The sequence below is a fragment of the Echiichthys vipera genome, assembly GCF_963691815.1.
Source record: "Echiichthys vipera genome assembly, chromosome: 2".
Taxonomy (NCBI): domain Eukaryota; kingdom Metazoa; phylum Chordata; class Actinopteri; order Perciformes; family Trachinidae; genus Echiichthys; species Echiichthys vipera.
In genome coordinates, this window is record NC_139827.1 from 9,074,360 (window position 1) to 9,100,087 (window position 25,728).

A 25,728-nucleotide genomic window follows, 5' to 3' on the forward strand; every position below is an offset into this window, starting at 1 on the left:
GACTGTCTGTATGCCAGTTGAGCGTCTTTGAATTTAAAGTTAACTGAACTGACAGAGCAGAAAAAGACAGAATTAGAGGTATGCTATTTTCTTTAATAAAAAAAAACACAATACCTCCAAAGAAGTTTCTTCCCTTTATTGGCTAAATTAAAGAGACAAATAAAATGACAGAGAGAGGTGGAGGGAAGGAATGTACGGTACTGTATGGTTCCATCATGTCAAACAGAGAAGCATGTTTGAGAGAGCCATTATGAGTTGCGTGGGGGGAAGTAGGGGAGGCAAGGGGAAGGGTGAAAGTGGGAAAGAAGTGCTGTGTGTGGGGGAGGGAAAGGGCAGATGCACCCGTGATGAGGACAGGAGGGTGCTGAGACCCCCCCTCCCTCCTGACACCCACACGCACACACACACATATACATACACACACACACACACACTTACGCACACTCCTGCCCGTGTCTCTCATTTGAGAGAGCTGTCAGCAAAATGAAGGAGAAGAGACAGAAGTAATGTAATGAGTGCGGTCTCGACACAGCCCCAGCATGTCTCTGCTGCTTCACTGGACATCACTACATCCCACAGAGAAACAAGAGTGTTTGCTTTTATCTGCCGTTGCTCCCTCCTCCTCCTCCTCTTCCTCCTCTCAGCCGGTTGCCATGACAACAGCTGAGCTCCACCCAGGAAAGAGATGTGTATGCTGGTAGAAAGAGGATTATTGGGGTCAGTGGTCTTTGCGTGCGTGTTTCTCTCTCTCCCTCGCTCATACACATGTTTTCTCTCAGCACATGCTTATGCACAAACACATAACAATACAGTAACTGGTTCACTTGTACCTGAATGGAGCCAGACAATTAGTTTGTTGTTTTTTTGTTAATTTAATTGATTCTCTCCCCCACGCCGAGTTAAAACTGAGGAATTCATTTTTCCCACTCATTGACGATACATTTGAAATGTTTTATGGGTTCGTATTTATGTTGAGGTTTCCAGTCATTCACTATTGAACTTTTAATAAAGTTGGGAGACGAGCAAGAGACGGATTAAACAATGAAAGGTCAAATAGGAAGCAGCAGGGGTGGAGCTATTCTGCCTTTTAGTCCCCATTATTGGCCGAAAATACTGAATCCTGCATTTCCCCCAGTATACCTCCAGTTTGTAAAAGAGGCTTTGTGGTTAAGTGTCACCAAATATTGTTTTTGGAAAGTAGCCAAGCGCTCCAAAAGTTGCTTGGTAATTTATTTATCACTGTCCTGTGAAAAGTCAACAACATTAAAAACAAGCATTTAAAATGGGTCTTAATAGGCTTTTAAAAAGGGAGGGGGTTACACTCTTTCATGTTACTTGAAAAAAATGTCAAATATAAAAGAATTATGTAATTTAATAAGTACATTAACTTAGTGTTGGGTCATTAGAAGCACTGGCACACACATTCACAGCTCATTTATTTTCTTGCTGCTGCTCAAATAAAGTTTGTAATTTCTCTTCTTAGAGGTTATGCAAAGCAGAAATTGAAATCGTGCCTCCGGGGCCATAAATAATGCAATACATAAAGACAGGGAATTAAAAACAATAAAAGCAAGCACAGGACAATAGAAGCAGCAAAACGTCACTTAAGATTGAGGTGTAGAAACTTCAAAGTGTCCAAGTCTAGGTGGAGAGTTCAGGAGACAAACGGCCTGAGGAAAAACCTGTTTTTGAACCTGGTGGTTCTGGATTTGATACCCATCAGCCTTCTTCCAGAAGACGGCGGGTCAAATAGACCTTAAAAGGGGGTGAGAGGAGTCCTCCACGATGCTGCAGGCTTCTCTATTACACCTTTCTGTGTAGATGTCCTTGATGGCAGGGAACCTGGTCCCACTATTTTCACAACCCGCTGCGGGGCCTTCCTGTCTGCAGCTGAAGCGTTCCCATGCAAAACAGTGATGTAGGAAGTCAGTATGGACCCTATGTAGAACCTGAAGAGGACAGATATGCACAGACTGGCTCTCTTTAGTGCAGCTGCTGTTGAGACATATTCACTTAGGAGGGAGGTGTTTTAGCTCTAAGAGAGATTGTTTGGTACGTGCATCCCAAAGAAACATCTACACAGTCTTACAATCGACTTGACATTCAGAGAGAGGTTGTTGTCAACTGTTTCACCTCATCCCAGTACGCGGAATCGTCGTTGTTGGTGATTGTTGGCTGCGATTGTGGTGTGGCTAGCATCTTTGATAATGTGGTTGCTATGATGTATGGTGACAGTCGTGGGTCAGCAGACAGCCTCACTAAACATTTCAGTTCACTAAGAAGTCTTAAAGTTGTAATCCATAAGAATTGAGACAGTTGTTTCTAGCGGACGCTTTGGTGGTAAGACGTCACTGCGGGCGAGCCACTTGGACCTCATGTCCCAGACACATTAAATTGAGCCTGAATCAGAATTCAGACTTGAACGTTCCCTTCCATTGCACGTTTACTTGTCAGAAGTTGGAAGTTCCCTATTTCCGAGTACAAGTGAATTCAGCAAGTGACAGCTCCAATTGGTTAGACCGACAGCTGCTGACTGACCAAGCGCATTCACGTATAGGGACATACAGATTGAAATCATTGGCAAAAAGGCAAGTAGAAGTGCTTTCATTAGTGGGTTTTATGATCAATCACTGTTGTTTTAAGTCTCTCTTTCATAGATAGGAACTTAAAGACAATTAAACAGATAGAAATCTTGCGGGTTGTGTCTTTAACAACTTGAATTTATAAAAACGTTGGAAAAAGGGTCTTAAAAGTTGTCAAAGACTAAGTTGGCAACTAGTCTCTACGCTCGAGTAACCCCCTCATAATATCACTATGGTGATGAGTAAATTGATCTTCATGGGGTTTTTTTCTGCATTGTTCTTTTGAAAATGTGTCCACATTCATCCTAATAATACAAACTGTGATACATTTCAGCTGAATAGAGTAATTATTCTAGCAGAATGGGTCATTAGGTACATGTACTGTAAACACACACAGCTCTGCTCAAATGGTTCCTCCACAATGACGCATGTCATGGAGACCTTTGATGCAGTTCAAACCGAAATGACAGAATTTTTCGTTTTTCTCGCCTGCTGCTTCTGTTGTGACCACACACCACAGCATTGCTCCCCCGTCTGCATCGTCTCTGGCGAATTATGCAGCTGTGGTGGGTCGATGTTAATATCAGCTCAGAGTCTTATTGTATAGATCAGACATTTCTGGGTCTGAGGGGGGCTCAGGGCATAATTCTCATGAATCACTGGGCAGATTCTTCTCTTCAGACAGTCAGTACTGCTGTTAGCTTTTTGGTAATCACCCTCTGCGTCTCTCTCAGACACCTCTGTCATTTAACTCGATGTTTGAGGTATTTCATATTTGCATTTTGTCTGAGAAACCTCAACTTGCATTTATAAATAGCCTTGTGCACATATTCTGAGCAAACAGCAAATCATAGCTTGAGGTGTGATTGATGAAAAACTAATCTGGTTGTCAAAAACTCTGGATTGCACTGACTGTGAGAACAAATTATGAAGTATGTGAAAGGCATACAGATAAGGAATATGCCCTGTATGAACTACAGGAGAGACAGGGGGAGCTTGGCTCCTTTTTGTAAGACATGAGCTCCCCTGAACACATGATTTGTGAAATTTTGGATAATCTTGACAATGTTATTTTTGCTATGCATTTCTATTTGTCTGTATCTTGATCATAATGGATCATGTGTAATTAGGTCAGTGTCAATGTATGATTCATGCATGGGGGATAAATCATCACTAATTCACTTTAATACAGATACCAGCATGCTATTCTTGCCATCATCATGGATGAGGGAAACCTTAATTAACCCTAGGAGAATTTACTCTGCACAAACAGCATAAACAAAACAAAAAGAACAGCAACAACATACCTCACAGTACATAACATCAAATCATCATAAGAACATAAAAAGCATAATTAGTGCATCAAGTGCGAGTTTAATAAAAGCTTGTTAAGCAGCTGAATGCTGCACAGAACAAAGGACGTGATGCCTCTTTTACCCTGTGCATGCTATGCCTCCACCCTGAGGTTAAAAGTGCATCTGTATGGAATATTTTGCACAGTGGATATGTAGACCTTTTCGAAATTTAAAAAAAAATGTGGCTGTTTGGCTTTTAGGGCAGGAGAGAGAGAGAGAGAGAGAGAGAGAGAGAGAGAGAGAGAGAGAGAGAGAGAGAGAGAGAGAGAGAGAGAGATTACCAGGTAAACAGAACAGTGCAGGGGGAAGTTTGAGTTTAGCGTGCTGGTTTCCATACCAACTGATTCATGAATTGGCTTATTCGGCGGATTTGTGTTGATTCATTCATCAAGAAGGATCCACTGAGTGCAAGCATTTGATGAGACTCCACATGTGTCTCTGGGTTGCTCCGTTGTATTTGGTCCTGTCCTCTCGCTTTTATGAGTTGTCATATGCAGCCATCTTGTGGTTGTGATGCAGCATTACACACTGGCAGCCTCCCGAGTAAAAGCTAATAACCACATCCCGTGAAGCAGAACACCTCTTTTCCTCACAGTAGTGCATTCGTGATTCCATAGTATGAATAATGCATTAATAGGTATGGAAATCTTAATTTATTTAATGGAAGAACATCTGGTCCCATTTCCAGAGTTAATTGGATCCACCAAGCATGAGATTAAGCAGCACATGAGTGGCTGCAAAGTGATTTGATTAGAACCACTGCTAGAGTTTGGGATATGTGTTCTTGTGCCCATTATACCGCTCAGACTGGAGCCGTTACCTTTAACATGTGAAACCTGAGAGATTTTTTTTTTCTGCCATTAAAACTTTAACAAAAACGTACCAAGATTTGTTTTTGGTTAAGTCAAAATAAATGCACCTGACAAATGTGCAATCAGGACTGGTTTGGTTTGGTTTGGACACAAAAAATTAAGCCAAAGGACTTAAACAGTATGACCTTTCAACTTGGTTCCACTTTCCAATGAGGCATGCTTTATGAGATAGACCTACCATATGGCTTCGCTGTAGGTTAATAAGTAATTTATTAAAGCTTCATAGATCAGTAAGTGTGATTAAAGACAATTTTAGGGTAACCAGGTTGTTAAAACTCAATTTGCCTCGTCTTTATCCTCCTGCAGCACAAGTTGCTTTGTAGTTTCAACAAGCTCTGAAATTCATTAAACATATTAGGAAGAGTTAGATGAGAAGATTGAGACCCGTCTTTGCTTCATTATGCAGACTGGAAACTAAAGCTTACCAGCTAACATGTTTTATGGGTGGCTGTGGTTCAGTAGGTAGAGCAGTCAGCCACTAATCAGAAGGCTGGTGCTTTCATCCATGGCCCCTGCTGGCTGCTGCACATGTTAAATTGTCCTTCAGCAGGATACTGAAACCGAAATTGTGTGTGTGTGTTTGTGTGTGTGTGATTTTTTTCCCACTCGCTCCTGCCTCCTGATGAGCAGGTGTCACCTCACCTCACTTGTTTTGTAAAGTGCTTTGAGTGAGCACTAAAAAAAAGCACTATATAAATGCAGTCCATTTACCATTTCTATTTTCTTTTGTTATTTATTGGTTATTTTGAAAAGAAAGAGGTTTTATGGAGGGTTATGTGCCAGACTGTTTCTTGGCCCAGACTTCTGGCAAGAAAGTGAATAAACATATTTTCCAAAATGTTGAAATGTTCTTTTAATTATGACTGCAGGCGTGTTGTATAACTGCAGATTAAACGCTTATTATGAAGTGAGCGAGTCAGTAATCCATCAAGTCTGCAGCTAAAGCCACAACTGTGTTTGCTGTTTGAAAGTATACAACTTTGATGTTCCCCAGTGGCACTAGCACAAAAGACATCCGAGCTGCTATTTTCATTTTGCTGGATGTATAATCAAGAGAGCGTACACTCACTGAGGAGATCTTCCTGATGAAAAGACACAGCAAGTTGCATGTTTACTGTTGGGCAAGGAAATGCATTTGTTACAACCTGGCAAGTTGTTATCACAAATGTTTAGAGTGTCATGTAAGCACTGATAAATTAGTGTGGGCCCTTATAAAAGCCACTCCTTACTTACAACCCCGCTGGAAATGTGATGATATAGAAAACATTGAAGCCCCATATTTTATTGGAAATAGCACAAAGACCTCATATCAAATGTTGAAACTGAGAAATGTCATTGTTTTTTGAAGGTATGCTATGCCCATTTTGAAATGTGATGCCAGTTACACATTTCAAAACAGTTGGGTGAGTGGCAACAATAGAATGGAAAAGTTGCTGCAGCAACATCTCAAAATTAAATAGGTTAACTGGCTACAGGTTAGTAACATGAGTGGGCTAAGGTGGGGAGAAGTTCACCACTCTTGCAAATAGTGCAACAAATTAAGAATAACATAAAATTACAAAGAATTTGGACTGCGTGGACTCAGGAATACTTCCAATACCCATAGTCTGAAGACAGTCCGTCGCTGCATCCACAAACGCAAGTTGAAACTGTATATAACCCAATCCAGAAACAACATCTCTACCTCAGCTGGGCCCCGAGTTCATTTAAGATGGACTGAGACGGAGTGGACAACTGTCCTGTGGTCTGACAAGTCAAATTTGAAATTGTCATCATGGACGCTGCATCCTCCATGCCAGCATATTATTAGCAGGGATATTTTTTTCAGGGAAGCTGTCGTTCATTTCAGTAAGACAATGCCAAACCATATTCTGCACACATTAGAGCAGCATGTCTCCGTAGTAAAGAGCGCGGGTACTGGCCAGCCTACAGTCTTGACTTGTTACCCATTGAAAACGTTTGCCGCATTATAATAGGACACCCCAAACTGTTGAGCAGCTGAAATCCTACATCAAACATGAATTTCAGAACAATCGATTGGTCTCCTCAGTTCCCAAACACTTGCAGTGTTGTTGAAAGCCGGTGACGCCACACGACCCTGTCCCAGCTGTTCCTGCCATCAAATTTCAAAGACAATAATTTTCATTAAGAAATTTGTGTTCAATGGTTTGCAAATCGTTGCATTCTGTTTTTATTTATATTCTATACAGCATCACAACGTTTTTAGAAAAGTGAGAAAAACAAGATATTAAGTATTTCAGTTGTGTTGATGATAATGATTCAATAGAGAGAGTATGAGGAGAGATGCCTTCATAATAGTCAGGAAGAACAGATGTGGAGTGACTCTGCTGTCCTGACTGAAGGTCAAAAGGTCACCCTGCACTGCAGAGCCCAGAAGGAAGAACAGTCAGTCCTGCGTGGAGCCGTGACCAAATCAGCACAGTGCAGAGAGCCGAACAGTGAGAAAACACAGAGTTCAGACTGACTGCAGTGGTGCACCAGACCCCGGAGGTATCAGGGTCATGTTAGTTAATCATCCTTGTGTGAGACAACCAGGGCTTATTGATACAAGCAGCCGCAGGGAGTCAGAGGAGGGAGGTGACACTGGGTTGTCAGACTGTATGGTGGCCTGGAGAGCTCATGATTTTATCTCCATTGAATAATTCCCCTCATGTACTGAAGCTTTGACACTTCAAATAACCATATTCCACACCATCTGACTGTCATACGGTGCATTCAGAAAATATGCAGACCACTTCACTTTTAACATTTTGTGATGTTGGAGCCTTACTTAAAATCATTGCTCTTTCCCCCCCATAATGACAAAGCAAAAACTGGGCCACTCAGCCAAGATTGGCCCAAATCTTGGCTGAGTGGCCCAGTGCTTAGGGTCATTGTCCTGTTGGAAGTTGAACCTTTGGTCCAGTGTGAGGCCCTGGGCCCTCTGAAACCGGTTGGCATTAAGAAGATTTCTGTACTTATTATGTACCCATTATTTACCTTCCCCTCAACTCTGACCAGTTCCCCTGTCCCTGCCTCTGAAAAACACTGGGATGGTATTGCCTGGATGCTAAGCAGTGCCTGGTTTCCTTCAGGCATGATAAGTGAGGTCAAACACTTTTTCAGACCAGAAACGCTTGTTTCATGTCTTATCTGTGCCTCACCACAGTCCTGTCTCTGCTCCCTGGAGGCAGTTCCTGTGAGACCTTATATAGACAGGTGTGGGCCTCCCTCATCATGCCCAATCAAAGGAATTGACCACGTCTGGATCCCAATCAAGGTGTGGAATCAAGAGAAATGGGAGGCACCTGGGTTTGAATTCTAACGTCAATGTGATATTTGCGTGGTTTTCTTTGTTTTATGTCTAAAATCCTGTTTTTGTTTTTTCATTTTGGGGCATCTAGTGTAGACTGATGAGGGAAAAACAACCATTTAAACTATTTTGGCATAAGACTGCAAAAAAAAGTTGTCTGAACACTTTGTGAAGTCACTGTGATACTCTGGATCAGCTTGTTCCAAAGCTTCATTGAATGTTGATGTAACACTAAAAGTAAAATACTCAAAACCAACACTCTGTATATTTTATTGCTGGAGCAGTCCATCAAATTGAAATATTCTAACTTGTTTTCTGCACTAGTTAAACACAATGCCCCCAAAATTCAGCCTGACATATTTGGTATGTGTGAAAACTTAGAGAGCTCTTGTAAGTGTCTGGTAAGTGTTTGTTTGCACGCCACCTGTTTGCAATGACCCCGTTTAAATGCAGGTTTGTTGGTGGTAAAAAAAAACAATTGTCACTGTATAAAATATTTTAAAAGGCCGTACATTAACATGTTCAGATATCACCACTCATCTTATTTAACACTGAAAAATAACAATTGAAAATGAATGGAAATTATCACATATATTGTACTTGATTGTAGAGCCGCAACTAAATTATTGTGATTATGATTACTTTCATCAGTCTGCCAATATATTTCTCAAATAGTCAGTTAATTGTTTTATCTTTATTAGACTTAAAACATTTTTTTTAAATGCCATTTGCATTGCTATTTCATAGGGTGAGAAGTTCAGCATCCGTGAGGAACTCAGAGTAGAGCCCCTGCTCCTTTGCGCTGAAAGGAGCCAGTTGAGGTGGTTCGGGATCATCTAGTAAGGATGCCCCCTGGGCGCCTCCCTAGGGAGGTGTTCCAGGCACGTCCAGCTGGGAGGAGGCCTCGGGGGAAGACCCAGGACTAGGTGGAGAGATTATATCTCCACACTGGCCTGGGAACGCCTCGGGATCCCCCAGTTAGAGCTGGTTAATGTGGCCCGGGAAAGGGAAGTTTGGGGTCCCCTGCTAAAGCTGCTGCCCCCGCGACCCGACCCTGGATAAGCGGTTGAAGATGAGATGAGATTGCTATTTCAGCCTTCAATACATACATCTATACTTTTTGCACAAACAATACTTTGCTACAGCAAACATATTGTAACCAGACAACGTATCGTCGCACGGCTCACGATACCAAAAGTTATGTAAAATAATTTCCCTCTGAGATTATTTAAGTATTTCTGATATGTACAATCTTTTGTTCCTTATCTTTCAAATGTCCACACATTTGATTCGTCTGCCTACACCAGTTTGGGTTTAAATTTGTACGTTTATGTACTTACACATGTACGTATGTGCAGTTAGTGACAAGTATGTAAGTTACAAAACAAAAGTAAGTCGACGTTGACTTTTGCTTTCACACAGTTGTTGCCAAGCAGCGTGTCCTGGTTTAGGATTACGTTGAATTAAATAGTGCATCACTTTTCATAGGGATAAGCACGAACAGTGAATGTGAATAACCTGAACCAGACTACTGCATACTAGAACAACCTGGATCTATACATAAATAATTGGACACAGACAGCAGAAATATTTTTTAGGAATAATTTATTGCCAGTAGGAAAGCGTGAGCTTGTGGCAGTATTCAATAAAAACCTTAACAAGACCATAGCATTGCTCACACACACATAGACACCTGAAAAAGTCACGTGTCCATGGATAACTCTGCACTATAAATATATTGGGTCCCATTTTCTTGGTGGAAAAATAAAGAGGTTCCAAAGTCAAAATTTACAAACAAACAAATAAAAAAAACAACAAGAATATGCAGTCGTTCATTGAAGACCCTTTTTGAAATGAGCAGGAGACAACAAACTTTACGAGTACACTGTGTTTCGGAAAAGCCACGCTCTTTTCTTCTTTCTTTTTTTTTTAACGTTTCCTTTTTTGTGAATGTAAGCACAGTAAGGCTGATAATGTCACACCATTGAACTCATCTTTGTTGAAAATAAAAGCATAGAATATCTACAAAACCTAGTAAACTTTGAAATCAAAACTGTACATTTAAATTTACATTGAAAATGAGGACTTTTATAAAAACATTTTGCTTGGTTGTATTTATAGAAACAAAGATATTGTCGTGACATTTTTTTTTTTCTCATGATGCTTTTACATTTAAATGTTGACCCTTTAGACAATCCACTTCCTGTGTGTGATGACAGTTACTTAAAGCAATTGCACTGCCAAAGGGGCAGGAGTTGGACTGAGCAGATGTTAGGATGCTACAGAGTCGCTCCTATAGCTTCATGAGATCTTCTCAGCCGATTGGCCTTCACAACCAGTCTCAACAACCCCTGTGTTTCGATTCAAATCATTGTATGCGTGTGTGAGTGTGTGAATGTATGTGTATGTGTTTTCTGCGTACACGTACTGTGCATGTTTAGTGTGGGTGGTGTGTGAGGGGTTAACATAAGGTTTAGCTGTGGGTTCAGGCACTTTTGTTTGGATCCAGTGTCAGACTTCAGTGTGCTGTTGGGAGTCCAAAGCCGGGATGGACAGCCGCTCAAAGTGGCCCTCGTCACCGCTCTCATAATCGCTTATCATCACCTCGGACTCCTCACAGCACGCTGACATGTCCGAGCAAGAGGCTGTGGACGTGTACAGAGACATGGATATGTTGTCCAGCGCTGAGGAGTCAAAGTCCCGACTACAACCTAAAGGGTATCCCCCTCTGTAGCCACCGGTGCCCATGGTAGAAGCTGGGGTGGTATTGCCTGAGGTGGAGGTAGCACCCTGGCCCTCGGTGTCGCCCCCGTCGCTTGGGTAGGAGTGTTGTGGCAGGTACTGGTTAAGGCTGTAGAGCTGGGGCAGTGCCGGGCGCTGGCGGACCCCAGCCGGGCCACCTGGACCGGTCGCAGACTGGTCAAAATCTCTACCCATGGGCCGCAGTGTCTCGTATTCTGGCAAAGGTGGTGGTGGCAGGTCGTCGTTTGCAGGGAAGTCCTCCGGCGGCGGAGGGAAGTCGCTCTCAATGTCGAAGCCGCCGGGATAGTAGTCGGTGTCGATGGCATTCTGGTCACTGTACAGAGGGGCGGGCGACTCCACAACCTCATACTGTGGAAACTCCTTGATTCCAGGAAGTTGAACACTTGGCATCCAATCAGATGTGTCCCAGTGATATCCTGTTTGATTAGGATAAGCAAAACAAAAACTCATCAGAATTTGTATCAAAGCTCATGACAACACAGTTATTAACACTCACCGAATGACATCATGTTAATGTTAAAAACCCACACCATGCAACAGCAACACAATACGTCACACCAACACAATGAGTCGTTCATTAATAAACACTTAACTTCACACCACTTTGTGAGAGCGACTTTTTAACACACTGCAGACACATTCACAGACAGTGAAACAAATAAGAATCTACAGTATTTTTTTTCCCCGTGTAATCCGTTCTCTTATCTCTCGTTATATGTCCAAAATATGTGCTGAGTATTTTTTATAGTAACGCCCCTCTCTTTTTCTCTTCCTGTAAAAATGTATCTTTTAATATATATTAATATGGTGTCCCACATTCCACAGTATCTCTACAGCTCTATATTACACTGCCATATTTGCTAAACACCCACTTCCGAGCTGTCCGATAAAATCTATAGGACTGGATTTAAATCCCTCTAGTAATTAGACCTCGCCCACACATTCTCTTTCACGTGGAAATATATCAAATTACTTCTACTTCTGTTTTACTGTGACGTAAAGACTTCCCTCTACCACTTCACCAGACAAATCATATTTTTGACTTTGAGGATAACTACACCACTTTAACATACAGTAAATTTCAATGTTTCATTGCTGAAAACAGTTACTTTAAATGCTGTGACAAACTCTTTACAGTACTTACACAGACACACACAAAAAACTTCCATCCACTCAGTTAAATTTCCAGTTAGTTACTAAGCAAGACTTTTGATCTTATAAGGCTCAGATACACTTCATTTTCTTTTAATGTTGTCACAGCATCGAAGCCATGCATGGGAATGTTTTTAGGCTAACAAATAATCTTACAGAGGCAGACTTAACACCTTAAGAGGTCACTGATGCAGAAAGCTCTGTCTCACACCGGCATTTCACACCCTCTCCTCATTATAGCTTTGGGGTTAGTGGGTAAAAAAGTTAGAGGGTGGGGTGGCGGGGGCACCAATGAACATCAAGCAAACAAAGATGTAAAAAGTCACCTCTTGGGTTCTTGAGATCATGAGCCAAAAAAGACTCTTTATATGAGGCAAGAAGGAGGAGAAAGGGAGAAAGAACAAGTCACATTAAAACCTGAGAGGAAAGAACAATCGGCTAAGAACATGAATGAAATGAGGACGATGAAAGACAAAATGACGATAACCAGAGTGACAGGTTCAATAATGGACGGCTGGCCATTTTCTTAAACTGACTTTCTTGAGGTGTGTGGTCAAAAGTTGGGCAAAGATCAATACTGAGACATGAAGGCTAACACTTCAGTGCCTGTTTAATTTAGTATTTGCATTTCTTTTTAATTAGCGGCTGAATCTAAAAGGGATCATGTCAGGATTGGATGAGGTTTGTCAGTTAAGATAATGGCAGCCCTATAACCTGCACTTCACGTCCCAACACCAAGGACAAAACTACTGGCAGATGGAAGCAATAAAATAGTACCTTCTCCTTCCACCGTGTCAAGAGCAGAATTGACAAGGTGGATTACAGTCACTATGGAGGCTTGTGAGAGGCAGGAGGGGGGGGAGACAGGGTGGAAGAGATTTAGCATTAGTGTGAATGCTTTTATAATTTAAAAAGAAAAGAAAAACACATATGGAGTGCATGGTGGTGGGAGTGTCACCAACAAAAGCAACGCTTCCCGCTGTCGTTGTTGCTGGACACTTTTTTTTTTCTTTTCCGTGTCAACACTGAATGTTGGGGGGAGGGGGAGGGTGTTCATGGCTGGGCACAAGACAATGGTTGAAGGCGACACAGTGGAGGGGGGGTGGGTGGCAGTCTGGTTTTGTTTGTGCAAGATAACACACAGGAACAACATATTGAGATGCTACGGGGTGCCATTGGCAGTACAGACGGAAGAATCAAGTGAAATTCCCCTGGAGATATAAACACATTTCTGAACCTAACACAGAGAAAAGCCTGTGTGTGTTTAGAGAATAAACTGAGGAAATGAAGGAAAAGAAATGACTTGTTTAGGAAATATTCAATTTCTTATTCAAATTAGGATTCATTTGCATTTTGAGTGTAAGAGATGAAGGTTTTGATGACTTATGAGCAGCACAATCCCCATCATGATATCCGAGTGATGACAGAGTAATAAGTGAGACATGGAGAACATAACGGTGCATATATACCCTTGTGATATGCTCCTTGATGTTTACTTTAAACATCCCTTTGTAGCTACATTTTGAAAAAAAGGAAGAGACAAAGAAAGAAAGAAGAAAAGGCATGCTTGTAAATAATAAATAAAAAAAAGGAAAATGCAAACGTTTGTCAAAATCAATGACCTTATGAGTGATGTTTAAACAGAACATGACTGCTTTCTGAGTAAGTCATCAAACCCCTTTTGAAACAGGTAAACTGAGAGTCGGCAGATTAAAAAGAAACAGGATCAGAATGTATATAAATAATCCCAGGAGAATTACACAGTACAAGTTGTTGTGATTGCTTCCCTCTGTACTCGTTGTGATTGAGGACTTACAGGCTGGACCCCCCCTATTTAAAACCTTGTTCTGGATCTGTGGACTGATTTAATCCATATGGGAGCTGAAGCCCCGCAGCAAAAAGAAAGAGAAAAGAACATGTGACCCCAGAGCCACCATTTTGGGCCCTCCATTCCAAGCATGCAAAGAAACAGAGTTAGCATTAAAATCAACAAGGCTCTCGGAGACAAAAGGTAACTGTTGGAAAAAACCCTGCAGGCTGATCAGACAAAAGGAAAAAAAAAAGCAATAACTCGTAAGTGCAAAAATGACATTTCATACATGTATGCGTTATTAAATCTGGCATTTCTCAAACTACGCTGTCTCAGATGACTAAAATTTGAGATGTCTGATAGCAGCATACCGTTATCGTCACAGGACTCTGACTGGAAGGAGCTGAGGGACTGAACCTCAGACATGCTGCCCCTGGTGTTGTAGGGGTGACAGGCACTGTCCTCTGCAGGCTTCTTAGTCAGGCATGTGTCCAAGTCCACCACCTTAGCTGGAAGAGAAAGTACAGTTTCCTTTCAGTGTTTCCCTACAGTACATGGATCATATATAAAATACAGGGATGTGTAACAGATTCACTTTTGAAAAGACAAAAAACAATATCAACCGTTTGTGGGATGTTGCTGGTTTACTACTTTTTAATTGTTGAAAATCAATATCAACATTTTTTTCTGGAGTCACAATATATCACAATATGGTAAATATATGTGAAATGACATGGGCAATCGTATCATTTATTTTTTTTAAAACTGATTTTTTGGTTTTAATTGTAATTTGGACAACGGCAAGTTAAGCAATTAACTATTTAGTGATTAACTTAGAAGTAAGTAAAGCTTAAGAACTTACTGTCATAATCATAGTCCCAGTTGGGCTTCTGGATGGAGTCACTGTCTGAGACAGAGTTGGAGGGAGGAGGAGGGGGAAGATTGGGTGCTACACTGCACACGGCCACAGTCTTGCGGTGTCCGTGCACAGAGTCTGGATTGAAGGTGCTGAACTCTGGGTGCTCCGGGATGGCTGAGCCCTCAAATGAGTTCCTGTCCAGGTTGTTTCTTGAGTCGCTCGGAATGCTGGGAGTGTAGGAGATGGGCCTTACGGGGACCTGCGGCGGGATATCGGAGTAGATGTTCTTGTTGAGTTTGGCGTCAAAGTAAGGTCTCTGGAGGAAGGAGTGGGGCATGTTTGAGCCTCCAAGGTGTTTGTCGTCGTTGTCGGTCTTTGACTTTCTGCGACACGCCTTCTTCCGGATGATGATGAAGAGGAGGACCAGGATGAAGATGCTGGACACAAAGACCACGATGCCAATCACCTCCTCCAGGCCGATGTTCCAGGATGTGGAGACGAATTCATTGCGGACCTCGGCGCGGAGTTCACACATCTGTCCATTGAAGCCCAGCGAGCAGTTACAATTGTAGGAGCCGTACGTGTTTTGACACTGGCCTCCATTGGCACAGGGGTTCTTGATGCACTCATCAACATCACTCAGGCACCTGGGCAAACAACAGAAATTAGTGACAAGTGTTACGAAATGGCTGATGCATTAATTATTATTAATTTAGTTCATGAGTTTAAACACTTTTACATACCTGTCTCCCTGGAAGCCAGCTTCACATTCACATACTGGACCGTCCAGGCTGTCAATACACTTTCCACTGTTTTTACAGGGGTTGTCTCTGCAGTACGGACCCAACTGGCACCTGAATTAAGACACAATTAAGTTCACTTAAAAATATATATATACGAAGACTACATTTCTGAAATGTGTCATCGCACAAATCTGCCTAAATGTGGGAATGAAGGTTCAAACTACTATGCAACATTAAATGTTAGTATCAAGTATTAATTACTATATTAGAATTACAATTAAATGTATAAAGTAAAGGGATATTTTTGGTCTTTGTCTAGATTCATCACGTGATTATCATCACACAGACAGATGTGCAAAATCATCCTACCAACATGGCATCAATGCTGCATGCTTGTGGAAAATGTTCACTTTTCCTATTTATAATCAAGACCAAAAAGGCTGTAATACCTTTGTCCTGAGTACTGGCCTCTGCACTGGCAGTAGAAATCATCTGCACGAGGTACACAGGTGCCCCCGTACAGACAGGGGTTGGAGGCACAAGGGCTTATTCCGATCTCACAGTGGGTACCCATGAAAGAGGCAGTACACTTACAGAAGTAGCCTGTGGAATAGAAAAAGAGTAGAGTGATGAAGACTGACATTTTGAAACTACTGCAAATTCTCAAATCCAAGTACGTTTGCTGAGGATAAGCTGTTTCACAACAACAAGTACAGATCAACCACACATAAAGACCTTTCTTCTTGTTCAATTCAGAATCATTTCCAAAAGAACAATTATATGCTTATTACCACACTGTTTGGAGTTGTTTGGGGCTGATGCTTTCTAAAATTCAACACGTCCTGTAGATGTTTTTTTTTATTTTTTAAAAAGCCTTCCAGGGATGGTGAGGGATTATGCCCCTTAAACCACTGGCAGGTTTTTATTGTAAAACCAATACAGAAGTGTTGAGTTTGCAATAATGGCAAACAGCACTAACTGCAAATAACCACAACAAAAGGAGAACATAAGAGAAAACAGAGAAGAAGAAAGAGGAGGTTCAGCTCTTCAGTTTCTACAACTGGTTGCAAATAGTAGAAGTTAGCTTCAGAATCGGGTAAGGACTCCTCTGAGTCTGGCCAAAGATCATGTACAGATACTCAAAAGAAAAAAAGAACAACTTGAAATCTCACTTAAGCAACTCTAGTGGAAATCTGAGTGTGTGCAATGAGCTGAGCAGGACATTATGTACCTCCATTAGGCAGCGAGGTGCAACTTCCTCCGCTGCTGCAGGGATTACTGGAACAACTCTCAGCCGGTACAAGTGCACAGCCTGGGGTCACATCCACTATATCCTCCAGCACGGCATGGGCCCGGTGAGCTTTGGTGTTGAGAGGCAGCTCCAGGCCATTCAGGGTGATGGCCTCCATGCAGCCACGGAGTCCATTGGTGACGGGCAGGCTGCGCCCGTGGCGTGCTGTGGCCAGCTGGCGTACGTGACCGCCAAAGTAAATGCTGTTGTCAAGGTTGAGGGTTCGCAGGGTGCCCGGTGCTGTGCCCGAGGCGGCGTGCACCCGGTCCAGCACGAGCTTAGCGTAGTTACCATCCACCTCCAGAGTAAGCGTGTGCCACTCCCCGTCGTTAACCTGAGCGCTGTGGACTGACACGAGGCCTGGCCCACTGCCGCAGTCGAACTTATACTGCAGACGGCCGTTCACAATCTATCAGTCAGAAAATACATAGAGCATGATAAACACCCAACATACATCAGACCTAAGTAGGTTATTCATCTCATCGGTCCGGCTATTTTGTCTCCAATTTTGATTAACACTCCATGAGATTAAAACTAAGGAGGAGGAATTGTAATCAAATCATCAAGTCAGTGTTATAAATCAATGTCAGAAAATACAGTGTGCATCAATTTAGTGCATGTCAGAAAATAATCTTATCCTAATGAAGAGCAAACCTATGTCTACTAGTTTTATAGGAAAACCTCTTTATACAACAGTGTAACTTCTGTTCGTGCCTCTTATAGAACAAGCAACAGTTGGGAGATATTAAAAGTTTTACATTGCTGTCTGATAAACAATAACTGCCTCTTAACCAGACAGGTTTTAATCTAAGGTCTGGCTATAGACGGCTACACCAGACAGGCTATAAAAGGAATGTGGAAACTGCTTTCTGTTGCCCTCCCAGTACTGAAATAGCTCGTGTGAGATTTTTTTTTCGACCCACCACCACATTCCCATCGTCCCTCATGTGAAAAGAGTTTTAAAATGACTTTTTGAACCCTTCGGAATAGTTGATTGGTACACACGGCTGGATGGGCTCATGGGAGGGCGGGTCCGTTTTGTGTTTATTAAGCCCTTCTGATATGGAAATGCTGGGCAGTAATACAGAGACAAGCTCAGAAATGCAGAGGGACAGTCATTCTAGACTTAATTATGATAAGGGAGGTTATCATTTCAGTTTTAAAAAGACGCTGGAGGAATAAAGTCACTGTTATGGCTGAGGAATAAGACTGGACAAATACACACAAACACACCTCGAGGATGCTGTAGTCGGTTCCTTTAGCATACATGACAGTGGCATGGCTGGAAAAGGTCCTGAGCCTCAGAGACAGTTTCATTAACTCCTTGTTCTCATTCTCCATCAGAAGGTATTTCACATAGCCGCTGCCGCTGAACGTGAATGAGTGGCCATCTGACATTAAGTAAAAGATATGTATCAAGAAGAGTTTGGACAAACATGCAGGATCAAGTAGTAGAAGCTGGAGACAGGTGAAAACATCTGGAAAAACAGTTTTCTTACCAGAGCACTTTCCCTTTTTGCCCTCCGGACACACACAACTGTACACGGTGTCTCTAGGATCCGCCACACACTCCATACCCTCAGGACAGGGACTGTTCTCACACAGGTTGTTCAACACGGGACATCTACCACCTGAATACACACATACTTCCACTCAGAATGGGAGTGTCTAACAGATAATAAATGTGTAAATTTGCATATTTTTGTGTTGTCTGTGCAAGATGTTATTACTCTACCTTCACACTGGCATGTCGCAGTTCGGAGGTGTCGTGGGGTAACAAAGCTAAGGCGAGCTGTGCTGTAAGTGGACATGGTGGTCTTGTCCAGAGAGATGACCTCATCGCAGAAGCTCAACGGGCAGTCCAGACCCGCGCACAGCTTCTGCACCACCCGCACGATCCGAACTCCCGTCATCTCCTCGATCACAGCTGTAGAGGAGTTCAGCTTACGGAAGACAACCTGAGGATGCATGAACAGAGGCTTTTCACTTATTTGTCATTTCAAACAGAATATCTTTGGCTTTTGGTTGGACTAAATAGAAATATGTGAGTTGCAACTCAACAACAAACGTTCTACAAACATCTACAAACATAAAATGTAATCATGGCTGCTCTTACCTCCTGAGACTGATAAGGGCTGCCAGATCTCTCCAGAGCCAGCAGCACATCCAGATCTCCTTGCTCCGAAGGCTGCAGGCTCACTAACTGGACTTCACTCCTCCTGACTCCAGCGATGTTTCTCAGCGCCCGCTGGAAATTGCGCCAGTAGTCCCCAATGAACTCCTCTGGGGCAATATTTGCAAAGCGCACTGCAATAGAGTTGTCGAGCGCCTGACGAGTTGCTTGCCTAATGTGCACCGTGACATCGGCCGCTGTGGTGAAGCGGCCGTCAGTCACAGTCACGTTGAGAGGGTAGTGGCCCACATCGAGTGGTCGTAGGGCGATCACTTTACCATCAGAGGCGGAAACTGAAAACAAGGCACCGCTCTCGTCTGAGGAAGAAGAGGGGGTGAGGCTGTAGGTGAGAGTGTCGTAGATGTCTTGGTCTGTGGCGTGGATCTTGCCCAGGACTCCTCCAGGGTATTCATCGCTGGCAGTGGTCACAAAGATGTCAAGTGGAAGAATGGCAGGAGGGAAAACACTCTCCTCGATTATTCGTACACCGATGAAAGTGGTGGAAAAGAGCTGAGGTTTGCCACTGTCTGACACCTGGACATGAGAAATGAGGAGAAGAGGAAATAATATGCATGTTTTTTTTTCCAACAGCAGAGGGCAATCAAGCTCTTTCCTCTCATATCTCTGAGTTGATGGCATCTACATACTGTAGGGGCACTTGGTATAAGAGCCAACAAAACATCAATAGTTCATACATTTTAACATTCACACTTTCACACGGATGGTCTTCAGTTCTGGGAGAAAAAAACAACGATGACTCAAATCTGAGCGTGCTTCTCGTGTAACAAGACATCACACTTACATTTCATATTCCATCTGCCCACTCGCTTTTTTCCCCTGTTCTTTCCTCTAAGGTGACACATCAACACTCAGCAACACACGCATTTTTTAGACAGTTGTTCGCATGGTGAAACACTTTATTTAGAATATATTTCAAAGATGGAAAGACAGACACTGGCGAGAGTCAGAGACAGCAATGAGTGAGCATGACAGAAAAGGCACAGAGAGGGAGAAGAGGGAAGACAAATAGATCGGGTTGCTTTGGCTCAACGGTTAAATCAATAGAACCTCTCAACTGTGGTTTCTCCTCTGTACTGTGACTCACCTGTGCTTGAAGTAGGTAGTGTTCTTTACTTTTCCTATTCAGCGCCCCCACGGCCACTAGAGCTCCCTGCTGATTGATGTGGAAAGCATCGCCCTCATTCCCCTCCACAATGGCAAAGGTGAAAGGTGGGCCGTTGTGGGAAGCGTCCCTATCGGTCACAATGAGTTGGAGAACACTTGTGCCTTTTGGTCGATTCTCCTGTTTAGATACAAGAGAGCCATGTTTAATATTCGCGATGAGAGGCGGCGGTTCTCCTGGTGCTCTTCAACGCTCTAATATTTTTCAGAGGATAAGATATGCACCCGCACAACATTGTTGAGAGAAAAGGTAACAGTGACTGCTTGAAACTGTGCTTTCGACAGCAAATAACTGCTGAAAATGGAGAAATATAAGCCATCTTATTTATTTTACCCCAATAACACTGATACCACCATACACTGTCATTTCATCCTTTGCTGATAACAAAATACTTAATTTCCTTCTACTGCTATTAACTAGGAGCTTGTATATGTAACTTATCCAACATCTGGTGCACAATGTGGTTAGGCTTCTGATGAGTGCTAATAAAAGGGACCACGTCAGTTTCTCAAAATTCAAAACACACTTTTAGGGTACAGAAACAGGACCGAACAGGAGGCGCTGCAAGAATAAGGCTCGGAGAATCATTAAAGATCCCAACCACAGCCTCTTCTCCGTGCTGAGGTCGGGAAGAAGGTACCGGATAAACCAACCAAGCGCTGAGAGGTTCAGGAAGAGCTTTTACCCTTAGGCCACCTAGGAGCTCAAAATAGGACAGTGCCTAAGAAAGCCCCCCATGTGTGCAGTGCCTCCTCATAGTATCTCTTAAACTGCTTTTTCAGTGTTTTTAAACAGACAAGAAAATTGGAGACAAACCATTTTCCATCTTGCCTTTGGAATATTCCTTTTTTTTATCTCCCAAACAGATGCATCTCCTGTCATTCTTCTGGTTCTCACACATTTTCTCTTTACTTCATTCAACCATTCGTTATCAGCTCAGTATCTTGCAAATCCACAATCTTCATCACTCCTGCCTTACCCTTACCTGAATTCTTATACTTAAGATGCAGCCACTGTCTTTTACCCCCCCCCCTTCTCTCTTGTCCTTACCTCTGTTCTTGCTCCAACCTTCTACTTGCTTCTTGACATTCTAGTCGCAGTCTCCCATTATTTCTGCCTGTTAATCCCTCTCTCTGTGTCCACTGCACTCCCCCCCCCCCTGCACCTCTCTCTAGTGTTCTACCTTTCCATCTACCTCATTCTCATCCTCTCCACCTCTAATCACCCATCTACAATGACCCATTTCCCCCTCTCACCTGGATGATGAGGCTGTAGTTGGCCTGGGAGAAAAGCGGCGGGTTGTCGTTGACGTCTGAGATGTCTATGTTGATCATGGCGCTGCTGGAAAGAGGGGGCACTCCGTTGTCTGAGGCTACGACCATCAGAGTATAGCCTGAAGTCTGGGAAAGAGAGTGAGAGAATTACCATACATAGACAAAGCTGCTTTTGTAAGCAATAATGCAGCAAAGATCCGTACACAAGCTTTCTTATTAGGCCTGACATGACTTTGATTGGATTCTGCATAGAGTGCAATTAGTCCTCAGTAGATTAAACTCTATGTACAGTCAGCATTGTATCTGCTGTTTCTCTTACTCTCTCTCTGTCCAGCTGGCGAGCAACTTTAAGCTCTCCTCTGACCGGATCGATGGTGAAGGGGCTGCCTTGGTTACCGTCCACGATGGAGTACCGCACGTGATCAAAGGAAGGCCCGTCAAGATCCTCAGCCATCACCTTTGGATCAATCAAACAACCCAAACAATGATCAATCCATAATCCTTGAACGTTACAATTTAACACTTTTGCTTGTAGCTGTTATGTTAACATTTGTGCTAAAGGTCATAAAAACACAATTTATCGATGGGTCCTGCATGAACACAAATAGGGGTTGAATAAAAATAAAAATAAAAAGAAGACATTTGGTGATTTCAGAGGAGAGATTTCTACATTTGTGTTTTCATCTGAGCTCTTCCCCAGTTTAAAGTGGGTGGGACTCGGGAATCTGATGTCATATACTTCCACGCACCAATCAGGATTTAGCAATATTTGAATTCAATTCAGATGACTGTTGGTGGATTGTTAAAAACCACACCCACACAATTTCAATGAGTGCTGTTTATTATGAATACTTACTGTTAGAGAGAAATATGTTGAGTTTAAAATCAAGTTTAGGGAAATTTAAAGCACAATTGTACGAGTGCTGAAACCGCTAATATTCATATAATCAAATTAATAATTTGAGTATTTTTTCAAGCAAAATGCCAACATTTTTTGTCTCAGATCTTCTGTTTTATATCACTTTGAACTGAATATATTTTGGTTATGGACTGTTGGCTGAACAAAATAAGACATACATTGTAATTTTATAGGAAAAACAATTAATCTATTTATCGAACATAAAATCAGCTGATGAACCAAATATGAAAATAATCTTAAGTTGCAGCCTTGCTATCGCCACATCATACAGATGCATACAACCAATTGTTTCTCCTGTGCGACTTCCTCCTAAACACACACAGGAACACACACACACACACACTCAGGCTTTAAACCCACCAACTGTCACTTATTGAAAGGGATCCCCGGGGAAATCAGCAGACAGAGAAGATTTACAAGTCTGAGACAATGGCAGGTATTAAAATCTAATTTTCGGATGGATCATTTATATTCAGGTACATTAGACACACGGATAAATGGCCATAAGCAAAGGTCTTTTATGAGGAAAGGGGGGAGAGGTGGACGGAGGGTCGACAGAAATAGATGGAGAGAACATTTAACATGCTGGATGCCTTATCTAGGATAGGGGCTTAATGAGTCCAAGGCCTTTCATTTAAACTGCTTGAGCATGTTTGTCAGATAATGCATGAGAATAGCGGTGCAGTGAGCATGAAGAGCACTGGTCCTAATTTAGCTGTCCACCAGATGGTGATTTGCCACAGGTGCAGATATGCGATTGTGTGCGCGGTGAGTTATGCACCGAGGAGAAAGGCTGTAAGGGAGAAATAACGACTGAGTGAGAAGGTGAACAAACTGACAGATCTAGCTGGAGGAAAGTTAGGGAAGGTAGATGAACATTAATTTCTCCCTGCATGCAGCTTTGTTGTAATTATAAGTTACTGCCCCCTAAAAAGCAATCACTATACAGTATGTCCCTAAAGACAGTATGTATATTCTTACCGCCATCACAGTCTTTCCCAGCTCAGTGTCCTCGCTGACGACGGCTGTGTAGATGTCCTGGCTAAAGACAGGTGTGTTGTCATTGACATCCGTCAGGTTGATGTTCACAGTAGCCATGTCACTGAGAGGTGGTGAGCCGCCATCTGTAGCCTCTATGGTGATGTAGTATTCGTGGGAGACCTCGTAATCTAACGGCTCGATCACAAAGATATCACCTGAGTAGAAAGAGACAGCAGAAGGTCAGACAGGTAGGAAGAGATGGTGCTATGTCACCATCTCTTCCTACCTGGTGGCGGCGGCGGTTCTAACTCCGCCGCCGCCACCTAGAGGTCTGTATTGGTCTGTACTGGTATTGGTCTGTATTGCATTGCTTTGTACTGTCTACGTCACCTACACATACGCATGCGCAGCGTCGTTTGAATTCGTTTGAATTCACCGGGTTTCCCGCCACCTCGGCTCCGGAAAATATTGTTTTTAACTTAATTTATCGATTTCATATTTGCAATCACTCGTGCCCAGCTTCTATTGTATTAATTTCTTCAACCGATCGACCGAAGCATTTAACGATCGGGCCTGTGGTTGCCTCTGATCACACCGGAGAAGTAAAACACGGAAGTCGTGACGCCGAATCGCACTAGCGAGGCGCCAATTTTTAAACATTTCTTCAACTCAGCGGGATCTAAAAACAACTGGTGAAGTGGGCTGCCTGCCCAGGAGTAAAAAGGGATCTCCCGGAACTTTCGGCCCCAAGGCCGTAACGTAATTTCATTTAACTCTCCTACCTGTGACGGTACTGTGCCCCGGGGTGACGGATCCACAGCACAGACTGCACAGGCTGCAACATGATGGCTGTGTGCGAGTCCTGTCTCCCCACGCTCTCAAAGCTGAGGGAGAACGTCTCTGGACTGAAGGCTGACCTCATGGAGAAGAACAAAATCCTCCTGGAATTTTCCAACGTCGCCTCAACTCAGGCGAAGTTCCTCGCCCATCTTAAGGCTTCCGGCGCTGGTGACCGTACCATGACGGCTGCCGACAACACCACCCTGCCATGGACTGGCTCCATCACCACCGGAACTTCGGCACCAACACTCACCGAGTCCCGCTGGCAGCAACAGGGTGCCAGGCCCAAGTCATCGGCGCCCTCCTCCTCCTGCCTTCTCCCCGCGGAGTGGCAGTGCTCCACCAGGGAGAACGGAGTTGCGGCCCCGGGCCTGGTGAGCTCAACTCCACTCAAGCCGAGGGAACCCTGGTCGAGGGTGAACAGGGGCACTGGGGCTCGCCGATCTCTCCCCCTTCCGCCTCCGGATCTACCACTGGATAACAGGTTTGACGTCCTAAGCCTGCAGGAGTTTCCCCCGCTCGGTGCGCGCACCAGCTCGACTCCGGCATCCGCCCACAGAGTCAGTCGTGGCTCTCGCCGACCCAGGAGCCGGGGTCCGCTCGCCCAAACCAACCCCCCTGCTCCGCCCCGGTTAGGAGCAGCCGCGAGGCAGCGCATTTCCCCTCCCGTGCTGGTTGTCGGAACCTCGATGGTCAGACACGTGAGGGTGCGCTGCGGCCAGACTTTCTGCTACCCTGGAGCCCGCGTCAGGGACGTTGAGTGCTCCGCCCTCCAGCTGTGTTCACAACACAGGTCGGCCTCCACGCTGGTGCTGCAAGCCGGCACCAACGACTTGAAGAAACGCCAGTCCGAGGTCCTCAAGCAGGACTTCAGGTCCATGGTGGACCACCTGCTGAACACAGGGAAGCGTGTGATCATCTCCGGCCCGCTTCCCCCGCCCCGTTTTGGTGACGTCATGTACAGCCGCCTCCGCCAGCTTCACCTATGGCTTAAAGGACACTGCCTGGGGAAGGGCATTCCATTCGTGGACAACTTCACGACTTTTTTTAGAAGACCCAAGCTTTTTAGACGCGATGGCCTGCACCCTAACCAAGAAGGGTCAAGACTTTTGTCTGCAAACATTGACCTGACTATCGAGTCCTGCACCTCCACCACCTCCTGACAAAAACCCAGTGTTGGGATCAGGATGCAGAGTCAGAGTTTAATTCACCTCTCTGCGCTGCCCATACCGCAAGCACACAGCAAGCATAGCTGCAGTCTTACACAACTCTCCGTGAGCTCTGTGGATCACTTTACAGCTCAGTATCCTATACAAACGCTGTGTGCCCCACGATCATCTACATTAATTAAATCAAAAATGAACAGAAGAGGAGCTATACAGAAAAACTTGATGCAAATCAACACCAAATCTGCGATAATGCAACAAAATCAGAGAATAAAATGTGGACTTTTAAACATCAGATCTCTGTCATCTAAAGCTGTATTAATAAATGATCTGATATCAGACAACCATATTGATGTTCTCTGTCTGACTGAAACCTGGCTGCGTCCCGAAGAATATGTTAGCCTAAATGAATCCACTCCTCCCAGTCATATTAATACTCATATTCCTCGAGG

At 43.5% G+C, this 25,728-nt stretch overlaps 1 protein-coding gene across 2 annotated transcripts in view; it reads right to left on the minus strand.

Moving 5' to 3' along the window:
• Positions 1 to 9,738: 9,738 nt before the first annotated feature.
• Positions 9,739 to 25,728, minus strand: part of fat1a (FAT atypical cadherin 1a) — a 76,711-nt gene continuing 60,721 nt past the window's right edge. Inside the window, exons 15-29 of one of the 2 annotated variants that reach the window (XM_083927545.1) lie at positions 23,271 to 23,485; positions 21,690 to 21,827; positions 21,353 to 21,496; positions 20,019 to 20,216; positions 18,857 to 19,447; positions 18,476 to 18,698; positions 18,240 to 18,371; positions 17,974 to 18,131; positions 16,681 to 17,149; positions 15,899 to 16,052; positions 15,450 to 15,560; positions 14,710 to 15,353; positions 14,219 to 14,356; positions 12,364 to 12,399; positions 9,739 to 11,301 (exon numbers count right to left, since the gene is read on the minus strand). In XM_083927545.1, coding sequence (XP_083783671.1) covers positions 10,634 to 11,301; positions 12,364 to 12,399; positions 14,219 to 14,356; positions 14,710 to 15,353; positions 15,450 to 15,560; positions 15,899 to 16,052; positions 16,681 to 17,149; positions 17,974 to 18,131; positions 18,240 to 18,371; positions 18,476 to 18,698; positions 18,857 to 19,447; positions 20,019 to 20,216; positions 21,353 to 21,496; positions 21,690 to 21,827; positions 23,271 to 23,485 — 4,019 coding nt within the window. In that variant the 3' untranslated portion in view covers positions 9,739 to 10,633. The remainder of the gene's footprint in view (positions 11,302 to 12,363; positions 12,400 to 14,218; positions 14,357 to 14,709; positions 15,354 to 15,449; positions 15,561 to 15,898; positions 16,053 to 16,680; positions 17,150 to 17,973; positions 18,132 to 18,239; positions 18,372 to 18,475; positions 18,699 to 18,856; positions 19,448 to 20,018; positions 20,217 to 21,352; positions 21,497 to 21,689; positions 21,828 to 23,270; positions 23,486 to 25,728) is intronic. The other variant, XM_083927546.1, reaches the window with a different exon arrangement.